The following is a 13,881-nucleotide window of genomic DNA, read 5'->3' as shown; positions in this document are numbered from 1 at the left end:
ATTTCACAATCTCTGTAATTATTAGATTGAGATTCTTACTCACCTTGTTTTAATGTATTTATTTCCTTGTAAAGTACTGTGAGATGCTTGTTTGAAAGTCTTCTCCTGAGCTACGACTAAAACCAAATTAAATGTATATTTCTAATGCAGAATTTTTTTTTGTTTGTTAGTGTTTCCATGACTATACAGAAATGTGTTAATGTGATCCATATAATCTACTCCTTTATTTATCAAAAAAAATGCATAACATTGCATTGTATTCCTAGAACAATGCATTGCTCTGGGATATTTTGTTTTACAGCAGCAGACTACGATAGATAAATAAGTTATGAGAGATAAATTACGTAAAAACGAAAGTTGGACAGCGTTACAAAATCGCGTTACACAAGCAGCGCTGAATGTGACTTCTGGGAAAAACTCCAAACTCTTTTCAAAACCTGCCGTTTATCACCGGGATAAGCGGCGACAGTGTTTATGTGTCAGTAAACTGGGGGGTGGATAGCGTGTGGGGGCAGAAGGAGTTTAAGTGGGGTTGAAATGGGACACAGTAAATTCTGACAGTCAACTTGACTGCGTCTCTTCCGCAGTTACGAAACTTTCCAGCTCGAGGTTTTGTAACCGAGGCGTCCCGGCCAATCAGAGCACGAGTTTGGGCGTCACGTGGTAATCGCTTTTTTTTTTTTTTACGTAACGGACGAGTCTCCACGGGAAAGTCCTCTCACTACTGCTTGTCAAGGACCGCGGGCAGCTGTAGAAATGTATAGAAACGTCAACGAAAGGACCCCCGCAGCTTCATAACATTATTTATTTCCCGTCCCGGTTGTGATAACAATGTCACTCCAGTCGCAGGTGGAGGAGAGGCCGGAGGAGAGGCGCGCCTTCTTCATCGGAGCAGACTGGGACGGCAACAACGTCTCCGAGGAAGAGGAGGACCACCATCAACTTATCCTGCACAAAGCCAACGCTTTAGCGTCCCAGAACTGCCTCAAAGAAGCTATCGACTGGTTCTCCGTGGCGATGCGGTACGGACCCGCACGGCCCGAGCAACTCAGCACTTTTGTGGACTGTATCCTGCGCAACTTTAAGAGGAAAGCGAGCGGGCCCGAGGCGTCCTGCGGCCGGAGTCGGGGCTCCGGGGAACTCGTCTTCAACTGCCCCAGCTGCCACGGCTTCCTTGGGGAGGCCGTGACGGCGGCCTGCGGACACTCGTACTGTAGAAGGTGTTTACAACAGAGGCTCCTCTCCAAGTGCAAGCTGTGCGCCGAGCCCGTGTCGGGCGAGGAGAAAGCCAACGTGATTCTGTGCGGACTCTTGGACAAATGGTTCCCGGACGAGCTGAAAGTGTCCAAAACGTTAGGGGAGATGGACGCGTTGTGTTCGGAGAAACGCTTCAAGGAAGCCGTGGCACTAGCGACCGACGTTATCCAGTCAGGTGAGCGATGTGTTAGCACAGACTTTACATCCAGGTTGTGAGGGGAGAGAGAGAGAGAGAGCGGTGTGTGTTTGGTGTGATTACATGACAGGAATTGTGTGTTTTTATTATTTTTTGTGAATGAAAACTATACACCCTCAACTGGAGCATGATCCTGCGAGGGTCTTTGTTGTCTTTGTCTCCTACGGGGATAAGTGGAGTTAGTTCTACTGACCAACATTCATTCTTTCGTGTGTTGTCCTCGAGTCCGCGTCCTCCCATTGGTTGCTCGCGACCATGCTTACGAAATGTCACTGCTGCGCATGCGCGCTGTCTGCGGGTTGCATAAGGGAGGTCATGACACATATTGTGACAGGTTTTATAACCTATCAAGAGAGGGAGGGCGCTTATATTTTGTAATTGTCATGGCCGTTACAAACCGTGGTTTCATAAGTGTTTTTAAATGGCTCTCTCTTTATGGGACAGTCCAGGGAGCAGAGTTCGGGGGCAGCCTGGTGCTCCAATAGATATCATTTGGCTTGTATAACAAAATACAATCATTTATTCAGGTTTCACATGTAACCTGACGGCAGATAACATGACGGTGATGTGCAATGTTGCAGTGTGTGATGTGACTGAACGGGATAGAGTTGGTCATCACACACGATGTCCTCCTGTGACCTCCCCTCAGACTGCACACTCCAGCTACCATTCTGAATCTAATTTACATTGCACAGAGGCGCACAGTGCTCCATAGACAAAAATACAAAGATCTATCAAATACCCTGCCAAAAATAAAAATCACGATCAACATGATCACCACTACTCATCATGTATTATTATCCCTTGATGCTGTTCAGTATTCTCCACACTCATTACTCCAGTAAAACCAAAAACTGCCAGTCACTGTTTGATAAAAGCATAGAAAGTACTATGCCTTGCCCTTGTGAACTAGAAAGTATAAATACACCCAGAAATGCCAAGGTGCATTGTGGGCACAGCCTGGGAAGTAGAGCAGACTTACATTTCTGTTTAACCAAATTATCAGTTGTTTTCTCCGGCAGAAAATCTTTCAGTTCAGGTTGGGGCAAATAGAAGTGGTGCACAACGTCATCCCGGCAAATGTACTGACTTACAGTACATCAACTAGATTGCTATTTGTCAATCTTAGTGTGATATAATAATATCAAATGTAATCTGCTGTATCCATATTGACCTTTGTTATGCAAACATTACGAGCAGGATGTAATGTTTTTAGGACATGATATCCTGTGCTACAGATGAGCTTAAAGAAGTCAAGTTTATCCAACAAAACTTTATTTGTATTAATCAGTGAACAGTTTGGATGATATTCAAACTAAACAGTAATTTGGTTTTTTGTGTTCTGCTATGACAGATTCCACATTGAGCTGTTTAAAGATATTGAAGACCATATATTTATGTCAATGAGATATCCTTTCACACATTTGATTGAACTTGTTCCTCAGCTGTAATTCTGATAAGTTCGAGTTGGTGCGAAAGGAGAGATAAAGCATTGTATATCTTAGTTTCACTTCTACATGTAACAGAAACCAGTGATTTCTTTCTATTCAAATGATCCGTTTCAGTCTGCTGTATTACAGCACCAGAGGTTTTCATACAACGAATGTAAAAAGCAATGAACGATACCACCACTATGAGTTGCACAACCGGCAGTATCTGCAGCAGCCTGTTAAAAAATGTTTTCGTAGCCTTCAAGAAGCTTCCTGGTTCTGCCTGACGAGCTCTGTACATCATGTTCTGACCCGAAAGACTGCCACTTGACCCTGTGCCAAGGATGTGGACTGCTAGTGTTGCAGTCACGCCACCTGCTTTTGACACTGCTTTTCCACAGTGGTGGAAGAAGGACGCACATTCCCAGATAGCCTTGTGCATTTCACTGATATTATAAAGAGCAGTATCAGCAGTGGTGTGGAATAGGATGTGTCTTACATTGGAAGAAGGAGAAAAAAAAAGATCCACACCTTAATTTGTGTCAATTAAAAGTATTACATCATGAGGATTTATTGTATGCTGAGAAATTAGAACTTCACTAAAAACGCAAAACTGATTACGCCTTTGATGTAATGTCATCTTTATGAGTCAGTCATGTGTGCAGGGCAGACTGCTGTCGAAGGAATGCCTCATCATGTCTGAATATGAAATTGTCTGCGTCCCCAAAAAATACAAACGGATATATTTTTTCTTCAGATGCCGTTGTTCACAAAAACCGTCGCTTATATGCCAACTATTCCTTAATAAGATTACAAAATAATAATAATAATGATAATGATAATAAACAGCCAGCTTCAAAAGGTTAGTTGTTTACTGTTAAAGTACATTAGAGATTCTGAGTTGGAAAAATTGATCTGAAAATCCACTGAGTTGTTGGTGCTCTTTAAAACTTAAGCTCCATTTCTTTCCGCTTGAGAAGAAGTGATTTATATAGTTGTTATCTGATGTGTGGTTGTGATGTGTTTATGTAATGTATGAACTGCAGGATCTTCTTTATACTTACCGTAGCTAAACCATACCCGTCTGTGCACTTACAAAAGGCTTGGGCCTGTAAATTACAATGTAATGTCTAGGATTGCCCGGGTGTTACCTATGTAAGATAGTAGAACTTGCATGACCTGCCTGCTGTGCTTTCCAGTGCTAAAAAGAAAACCTTGATATATAAACGTTTGTTTTTGTCAGTGAAGATTGTGTTTAACGCCTGTCCTTGCCCTCACTCCCACTGCAGATTCAGATACAACTATGGTGGCGCGACTGTCTCGAGCGGAAGCGTACACGGCTCTGAAACAGTATCGTCTGGCTTTGGAGGACACTGAGTATTGCCTCCGGTCTGGCTCTTCTGCTGAAGTAAGTCACACAGTCATTTGTTACCTCATCCTAAACATGAAAATATATTAACCGATAAACTTTACTGCACTTTCCCTGCCAGAGTCATGTTTATGTGGGTGATCCAGAATAACACTTCGGATTAAACAATCATAACACTTACAAAGTAATGAACTTAGCATTAAAGTATTTGTTTGTAATTCCACCTGAGTCTCTGCCAAGCCAGCCAAAGTGAAGGTGGCATTGCCAGATTTTGTTTGTCGGCTGACGGGAGCGTTTCTTTACTCACTGGGATCTGGCTTGTGTTCGGCTGTAGGTAGTCTTCTGAAATGTTGGTCAGCCAACCGGTTCCAAGACGGGTTTATTTTCAGATGGCTCCGCTCGCAGCTACAGACAGCACCCTGTTTGTTGTCGTTGGATTACAGTTCTAAGTTAATGATTGTGAATTGTAGGTCAGTTAAGAGGCGCCACATATTTATTCAATCATTTCTTTGTTTCTTGGTTGTCTTGTTCAAACGTTATATGAATATAAACCTGAAATGTTGATATGGATATAAATAAATCCATTGTGAGGTAAATGCTATGTACATTTAAAATTTCTGTGCACAGGATGTTAATTCCTACCAACAGAGCAACAGCAGCCTCGTTTCAAAATGAAAATCTGATTGTGTGCACATAGATACTGACACATTCCCAATCGAGGGCAATCGGGAGAGAAAACCGTTTTAGTAACCATCAGTTCGGACGCAGAAGTCAAATAGCCGTCTCTCATCTCTGCCCTCACAGGCTTTGTTCAGGAAAGCGATGGTGCTGCATGAGATGGGCCAAGTGGATGAGTCTCTCCAAGCCTTCCTCCACTGTCTGGCTGTCAACGAGGACTTCCCCTGCGCTAAAAGACAAGTGGAAAAGGTGAGGCTGTTAAAAGAGGAGTGATTCATTTGCTGGCAGTTTGTACAAATGAAATGTTGCTTTTGCTCCTCTCACTGAAGTGAGATACTGAGTGTCAGCTGAGGTCACATATTCTCCACAGAGGCCGTGGTGAGCTGCATGCTACATTGGTGTTTGTATTTTCATGCTTTAGGGAAGCGAGGTGCGTGAATGTCTAAGTTCTTTGTCTTGATAGATGCAACATAAAGCTCTCTGATTGTAATCTTTACAGCACAAAACCAAGTGTTGTCTTATTACTTTGCACATCTGCTGTTGCCCCAGATTGACTCAGTCGTCTCTTGTCATGCCATGGATCATAAAACCCTACTTAAGTCAAATTACAAAATAAACACTGCAGTTGCCAAAATGGTTGTCTTATTTTGAAACAAGCATTCTTATGAAAGGACCTTCAGTAAAGCTGTCTTTTTTTATTAGATTACACATTGTGCTCATATTAATCTGGTAATTCATACTTGAAGAAAAATAAACAAAGAAATCTCTTGTGACAAAAATTCTTAAAGCTATCATAACTATTGCCAAATATAACTGTTGTCAAACATTTTTCACTTTTAGAGCTCAAAGGCAAAACAGTCGTCATTAGAAAGGTTGTTGCAGTTGGTTTACCTCTTTCAACTCCACACATGATTTCGGGAAACTGTCAGACATGCCTTATTTTTCTACCTTCTCAGAATAAAACAATCAATTTTCTGTCTCCTTCAATGGTCATATGTCCTGGAGTTACATAAGTTGTTCTCGGGTCAGATCTTGTGACTCTCTAATAAGTGATGCTAACAGCATTAGGCAGAGTGCATCAATGGAGTTACATAAATCACAAAAACCTAAATAATAATTGGGCCCCACACATTTTAATCGTAGCGTGATGATCGCCATTCTGTGATTCAACAATTGTACCTTATTACAAAAGGTTGGTGTTTTTGCAACTTCATGTTTTTTGTTTTCACTCAGTGAATAAAGTGGGTTATTGGTGAGGCAGCTTATCTACATTCCTCATCCTTCTCGTTTCAAAAGGGACTATTCAGTCCAGACCTTAACCAGACAGCGTACATCAGTGAACTAGCAAGTCAAATTTGTGCCTCCTGCAATCGTCTCACTCAGGGTATTAACAATCCTCTCCATGCCAAAATACCTTAAGCAGCAGCATAATGAAAATGTCATCTATTGACTGCTTTGTCATAATTTAATGCCTCACTTAGAGATGACGTCCATCATGGGGCGTTGGAGCAAGTCCCAGCTTGCAGTGGTGAAGGTAGGGTAGACGGTGGACAGACAGTCACACAATTTACCTGTTAACCTTACACATGTGGTTTTGAACCAATTTACTGGGAGAATACCACATGAAAACATGAAACTTTGTAAAGAGAGGCCCCAACTCAAACCATGGATATTGTCACTGAGAGGCGAGAGTGATAACACCATCCGACCGGTTTATGTGATGACAAGGCATTGAAATGACTGACATACGATTACAAATTCTTGAAAATATACAGATGAAAGATAAACAATGATGAATAATAGCTAGTATCTTCACCTGACTGGGAATCTGCTTCAACAGCTTCACTGGTGATTTTGTTTATCTTTATCTGCACTTGTTTGTAAAAGGGAAAATATAAACAACACAGTTATTGGAAAGAAATACACTTGCTGTGTGATTCATCAAGCTTTTTGATTCGAGGTCTCATTCTATGCACTCGGTTAAGTTCAGCTCTGATGTTTGGGAAGGTTCTGAGTAGTTTTCTACCGCTTTTGTTCCCAGTCGTGGTTATAAAACTGGATCGTTTCCCGTCACTACAAACTCTGTGTGGTACATTTTGAAACCTGTTCAAATCCAATCAAATGACGAACTCAACGCCTTCTCCAGATCCTGTGTGACTTGCTGTCCCCGGCTGATAAGAACGTCAAGGTCGGCCTGAGGGAAACGACCCACAACACGCTGCCACACTTGCGCAGTAAAACCCTCACTGCTGATGCTGAAGCTGAACCACAGAGCCCCGTCCAGAGACGACACCAACACCAGGCCCGCGCTGCCTCTGCACACCATCTGGGAAACCAGGAGGTACTGGCACATTGAATAATGATTCAGAACTAATGAGTACATTCAAAGCAGATGTTGCCTCGCCCGTTGAGGAACTACCATCATCCTCTTATTCTTAATCTTCTGTCATTTATACAGAAACGCTGGGAAAGTCTGGAGCGTCCCGGTCTGAGTCGCACTCATTCACTGCGGATGCATGGCGACGGCTTTTGCGAGGAAGGGCTCAAGAGAGTTTGTTCTGCTCCTCAACTGGGAGACCAGGAGAAGGGGAGTCTACTGAAGAGGAAGCTGTCAGTATCGGACATAGAGCCCTGTGTTGTGGACAGTGGAAGTAGCAAACATAAAAAACAAGGTGTGTTATAATATTACTGTTGGAATAGTAGGTTTTTCTTACTGCTTTTTTATTTTTCAACTCAAATCTGATCTCTTCTGCTACTGATGTCACGGCAATGTCATCAATAAATACTCAACACCTGAATAGTAATAGTAGTAATAAACTATAGCATTTATGCTTCACGCATATTTCTATAACCGATACTAACGTACACCTTCTCCCCGACTCTGCCCAGGTTTGGCAGCCGACTCCAAACAGCAGATAACCAAAGCTAAAACCTGCAGAAGTGTTCCTGAGCATCAGCTGGATGCCAACGACTTGGAGTGCTCCCTCTGCATGAGGTAAGGAAACACTGATGCTCAACATCAGCTTACATCAGCACCACTATAAATCAGACCCAACGGGCAGACTGCAGAACAACCTGCTGATTTTTTTCCCCCCCCACATCTCTTGACTGGATTCAGATTGTTTTACGAGCCTGTGACGACACCATGTGGCCACACCTTCTGTAAAAACTGCCTGGAACGCTGCTTGGATCATACGCCTCAGTGTCCACTCTGTAAAGAGAGTCTGAAAGAGGTGAGGGACCAGCCTTTGTTTGGATATTAAGTCTTTTTTCATTGAGTGACGACACTGTACTAATGGAAGTATGTTTTCTTTACATTCTGTTGCAATCAATAATCTATATTTTGCTCTTTCCAGTATCTAGCATGTAGGAAGTACGTGGTGACAACGGTCTTGGACACGCTAATCAAACAGTATTTGAGTCAGGAGCATGCAGAGAGAACTAAAACACATCTGGAAGAGACCAGAGAGCTTTCTGAGTAAGCAACCTATTCTTGTTCACCGCTACGTCTACCAGCAAACGTTAAGGTTCAAGTGTCTGAAGTGCGTCTCTCTTTTGTTTCCTTTTCCCACAGCCTGACCAAGAATGTGCCTATCTTTGTGTGTACCATGGCTTACCCCACTGTGCCTTGTCCCCTGCACGTCTTCGAGCCCCGCTATCGCCTCATGATCCGCCGCTGCATGGACACAGGCACGCGGCAGTTTGGGATGTGTATCAATGATCCACAGAAAGGGTAAGCGAGCGCGCACACATTCACAATGTTCATTTGTGTGTTAATTACGATGCATACAACAGATATTACAGGACATGAGTGAACGGAGAGGAAGTTGTCTGCAATCTTTGTGGATTTTCTATGTATGTCAACATCTATTCATGTAAATCGACCTGTGTGGCCTTTTGATTGTCCGTTGGAACGATCTGCAGCAGCCTCATGGTCTAAATTAGCCATTGTTTTCTTTCTTGCAGATTTGCGGACTACGGCTGCATGCTCATCATCAGGAGTGTCCATTTCCTCCCTGATGGACGTTCAGTAGTCGACACTATTGGAGGAAAACGCTTCCGTGTTCTGACGAGAGGAATGAAAGATGGTTACAGCACTGCTGACATTAAACACTTGGAAGACAGCAAAGTATGAAACATTCTTATAAGATGTTACCAGCTTTCTTACAGAAATTTTGCTTTATTAACGGGTCAATTTTCTCGTCTGATAGGTGGAGGACCGTGAGGAACAAGAGAGACTACAAGAGCTGCACGATGAAGTGTACGAGCAGGCCCGAGTCTGGTTCCAGAACCTCAAGATCCGCTTCCACAACCAGATCCTGCAGCACTTTGGACCAATGCCAGAACGAGAACCTGACATCCAGGTACAACTCATATTCTCTCATCTCACCATTTACCTGAGCAATCTCCATATATTTAGCAGCTAATTTGGATTGTGATGAAGCTCGTTGAGCTGAGAGATGTGTTTGTTTGGGTTTAACCGCAAAGGCTGCTGTGGCTCTTCTGTGTTGACTGTTGTGAACAGAATGCTCAATCTGTAGCGTGCAAAACTGTAAGCCGTAGTTCATTTGTCATAATGAAGCTTATTGAGATGATGTTTACATAATATATCTCGCACCACCTCAGTAGGAGTGAGTGAGTGCATGTCGATGTGATCATAAAGAGGAATTTTCTACCAAAAGATTTTTACTGAGGCTGTAGTAAGCGACAGATTTGAGCCAGATTGAAGGATGATCCTGATATACCGGCCCTCTCGTGTGTTTTAATGACGTGTTCATCAGCGTCATTCCAGTCAACCTCCTCAATACTAATCAGTGCGATAAATACTTACCTGACAGCCTCAAAACTACATTTTGGAGTTGGTCCTTCCATCCATCTTCGATACTGCTTTATCCTTTTCAGGATCACAGTTTAAGGTTATTATTTCTGCACAACTACACTTAATAATGAATCTATTGTATCGGCTCACAGTAGATTGTACAGGTCTGGCTGATGGAGTGGCTGGTGAGTTTGTCTCGCAGTTCAAGTTGACAGAAGTCGAACAAACAGTGATTTCATTCTCTAAACACAGTAGGATTTGTCAAGCTTTTGCTGCTCGTGCCTGTAATACAAACCACTTTCTGAGTCTATAATTGGAGCGTCTCCCGACACACTTGCCTTTTGGGGAAACCCACATTACCGTGGATTCACCTGCCTAAGAGGCATTAATGTAGCACACGCTTGCTGAGTGCGCTCCGCTGTGGCTCTGGTCTTGCACCCTGAGGCGCTGAAGGGGATTACCACGCTGTTCTTAGGACAACTGTGGGTGGGGTCTGTTGACAATATAGGCTAAAGAGCTTAATGGGGGCTTCATACCTAATCCCACTGGTCCTGTTGCGTCACAGCAGTGTCATGACAAGAATCCCCTGTGACCACGTGCACAGCCAACTCAAAAAAAAAAAAGTATATACATGCTTTTGGTGCGGTTATGTCATTTCTAAGCACATTTAACACAGAGCATTAGACACATTTTGTTTTATTATTTATCTAAAAATGAGAGGAAGCGGACGTCCACTAAATGTCCTTTTGAGTGTTAAGCACATTTTGTAACAGGCTCAGGCTGTCAGTAACTCCAGGAAACTGATTTTCTTCAGCTGTGCAACTGTGATGCAGACCTGCATTCCTGTGTGGAGGGCTGTGAAGGATCAGTGGTGTGTTATCTCACGTCGGTGTCCGAGATGTTCAGTTACGTCGGTTATTTTCAGTCATGGAACCGAACGTGCTGAAATTTTAAACAAACTGTCGAGGAAGAAGCTTGTTGCTGGTTCAAAGTGATGAAACAAAATTAAAGAAATGTATGTTATGTGAGCAGATTAGTTTGAAGCAGAACTATGGATAAATAGTTTTTCTTCGCGCATAATTTCTTCGCACCAAAATTGGGCTGGCAGGGGAACAATGAAGCCTCTGTACTATAAATAGCGACACAAATCCCCGAATGGAAGTTACACAGGAGCTGTCGACGTGTAGATCACTGGAATACCTGTGTATATACCTGTTGATATTACTTGTTATATATTGATGGCATTCTGAGGTGGGAAAACCAAAATCTTTTTGTTTTGTTGAAGCTCTGTCCTCTCTCCATCTTTGCTTTAGGCCACTCCCAACGGTCCAGCTTGCTGCTGGTGGCTGCTGGCAGTTCTGCCCATTGACCCTCGGTACCAGCTCTCTGTCCTATCAATGACCAGCCTCAAAGAACGCCTGGTGAAGATCCAACAAATCCTCACCTACCTGCAGAGCATCCCCAGTGACTAGAGCTTCCCAGCAAATCACATCTTTCCAACTTTAAAGTGACGTTCAAGGAACCTTCTCTCAGCATCTCACCGACGTTTGGTCTCCACTGCCAGCTGTTCTTATGTTATTCTTCCTGCTGCAACAAGAGCCCGGCCTTTATTTAGCAGCGACACAGCCGAACCACCTCAGGGAGACTTCCAATGACACATTTGTTTAAAATTAAGAGGCAAATATGACAACATCCGCTCTCGTTCTCAATGAAGGCAGTTTTTATGAGACCTTGCTGAATGATTGCAGAGAAATCAAAGGAGCAGGTTGTTGTGGAATTGGCTGATAATTTTGTTGATGCTGTTGAAGACGACAAACGGCAGTCTCTGTTTTGTGATTCGTATGTATGGAACTGAGGTGAAGAAAATCCAATTATTTTGTTGTTGTATCATCTGTGTGGTAACACTGGTGAGGGGAAGTTTCTTTTCCTTTTGTCTTGTGGGGGTTTGTTTGCAGGAATGATGAAGTGACTGAAACACAATCCTAAATGCTGAAAGTAAAGAAATAAACATGGCGATAAAATGTTAGTGACAAACTATTTATGGAGAGCATGTTAAAGTCCCTAAAGAGAATTACCCTTTATTGAGAAGAGATTTATGCAAAACAAAGTGCATCCTAGTGGCTGGTGTGCGCACCCAACAAAGTATTACTCTCATGGGAGCATTAACTTTTCTTCTCGCTTCTCTCACATGCTTTACTTCCATAACTGATTCTTCAGAGTGACCATCCTTTAAACAAAAAACAGAAATTAAAAACTATGTGTTTCTTCCTAGTTTTTTTTTTTTTAAACTTTCTTCCAGTTTCTCTTGCATTTTGTTCTTCCGGGTTTAAGTTTCAAAGACCTTGTTGCACTGACAGCTGCTTTCTTATCATCTCTTCCTGTGACAGCCTCAGGATCGGCGCCGTCTTCTCGTCTCCAATTTCCTGTTAACTTTCAGTCACAAAAATTAAAAAAAAAAAATTCTCTTCCACTTGTATTACTGTAGACCCCCCCCCCCCCCCACACACACACACACACACACACATATATTCTGCTAGAGTGTGAGATTTTTGCCGTGAAATTGTGGAAAAGTTCAGTGGGTTCGTTCTTCTTTTACTTGTCTACTTTAAACCAAAAATCCAGAGTCCCATTGAAATAACCTTAAGTCTTTTATAAGATAAAATATAATGTATTTGTACATTCTGCCCTTGCATTTGTATCAGAACATTCTAAGCGAGTCTTGCAATATTATGACCAAACAAAACAATAACAGCATATAAACAGCAAATGGGTTAAACGGCTTCATTACAAGCTGCTCTCTACCTACTTGGAGTGCAGGACAGAACCTGTAGCGCTTCAGTTAGGAAGCTGCTTTTGCCTTACACCGTATTGCATTGTGGTTTGAATACCAAAATGCTTTGGCTTGGTTACCATTCCCATTTTTTGCCATAGCATGAAGTGTTATTAATTGTATATTGTCTTATTTTTTTTTTTTTAGTTAGTTAAATCAACCATGTCTTTAGGTGAGAAATTTGAAAACAATTAAGTCAAGGTTGTTATATGTAAACAATTTGTACAAAGTTTTTTTTTTTTTTTTGAGAGAGAGAGAGATCTCGTTGCTATTTGCTCAAATGTTTTAAGTTATCAATTTTCAATAATAAATGCACCTCTTTTTCAACATCAGTCTCAATGTTCATTTTCTGCCACCAACACCATTTTAACACATAATTATCTAGTAATTAATATTATTTTGTTGGTGTTTTTACTGCTCAGTACTTCAGAATCCCCCCCCCAAAAATGTTTTAAATGTTCTAGATCTTTTAATAACAATATTTTGGTTGGTTGAAAGTACAATGCAGCAGCAAAATTTAACAAAGTAGCACAATTTTTGGAAACAAAATCTCGAGAAAGGAAAGTGTACATTTCTGACAAAAAAAAAAAAGAAGTCTCTTCAACAATGCAATACAGGAACTCGGAAACTAATTGAGAAAATCAACTTAAATATTTGTGTATCAGTTTCAGTGAAAACAAATACTGAGGTATAAGACAAGTGGACATGAAATCAGCTCTCTAAAAAATCTTTCTGCTTTAAGTCAACGAATCTGCACATTTTTAAGCCACAAGGGGGAGACAGTGCAGCACAGTATTTTACTTACATTCACATGTTTCATAACTCACCTTTTACCTATATGCACTTATTCACCCTCAACTCCTACAACTAAATTATGTATTTTACAATGACAAATACATCATGTCTCAAAAAGAAGATCACAATGGATGTAGGGACGCGTGGATCACGAGTTAATGGTGTGCAGCTCTTTAATCCAGTGCTGGATGCTTCAATCTTCTTCCATTAGAGGTCATCGTGCAGAAAGCATCATAACAAACTCTGCAGGGGGAGACAGAGACGGCAGCAGATCCACTGATAAGAACCAATGATACCCGAACATCATCAAAAGACTGTGAGAGTTGCAGCCTCCTTGTTGTCTATTTTATTTTTGCCCATCTGAAAATATAGTGGAAACTAACACCTTTCTTGTGGTGGTGCAATGGACACATGTTTCCATTATTACCCAGGTAATAAAACACTGAAACACTGAGAGGTCGACGTGACAAAATAGAAGAGGGTTGGCGTTAAACGCTGAGCTGGATT

General features: G+C 41.9%; 2 protein-coding genes across 3 annotated transcripts in view; one reads left to right on the top strand and one right to left on the bottom strand.

The window, feature by feature from the left end:
- The first annotated feature begins 669 nt into the window (after positions 1-669).
- On the top strand, positions 670-12,910 carry lonrf1 (LON peptidase N-terminal domain and ring finger 1). Its single transcript, XM_080464048.1, has 12 exons — positions 670-1,432; positions 4,173-4,291; positions 5,057-5,179; positions 7,077-7,271; positions 7,389-7,602; positions 7,820-7,925; positions 8,049-8,163; positions 8,287-8,408; positions 8,505-8,663; positions 8,897-9,059; positions 9,142-9,294; positions 11,063-12,910. Exons 1-12 carry the CDS (start codon positions 832-834, stop codon positions 11,219-11,221), a joined length of 2,229 nt encoding a protein of 742 aa, XP_080320174.1. The 5' UTR covers positions 670-831; the 3' UTR covers positions 11,222-12,910.
- cabp4 (calcium binding protein 4) overlaps positions 12,725-13,881 on the bottom strand; it is a 26,203-nt gene continuing 25,046 nt past the window's right edge. Inside the window, exon 9 of one of the 2 annotated variants that reach the window (XM_080464049.1) lies at positions 12,725-13,617. In XM_080464049.1, the coding sequence (XP_080320175.1) occupies positions 13,589-13,617 (29 nt within the window). In that variant the 3' untranslated portion in view covers positions 12,725-13,588. The remainder of the gene's footprint in view (positions 13,618-13,881) is intronic. The other variant, XM_080464050.1, reaches the window with a different exon arrangement.

This window comes from Lipophrys pholis (genome assembly GCF_963383615.2).
Source record: "Lipophrys pholis genome assembly, chromosome: 5".
Taxonomy (NCBI): Eukaryota; Metazoa; Chordata; class Actinopteri; order Blenniiformes; family Blenniidae; genus Lipophrys; species Lipophrys pholis.
Note: the sequence above shows the minus strand (reverse complement) of the source record. Positions and strands in the feature narration are given on the sequence as shown.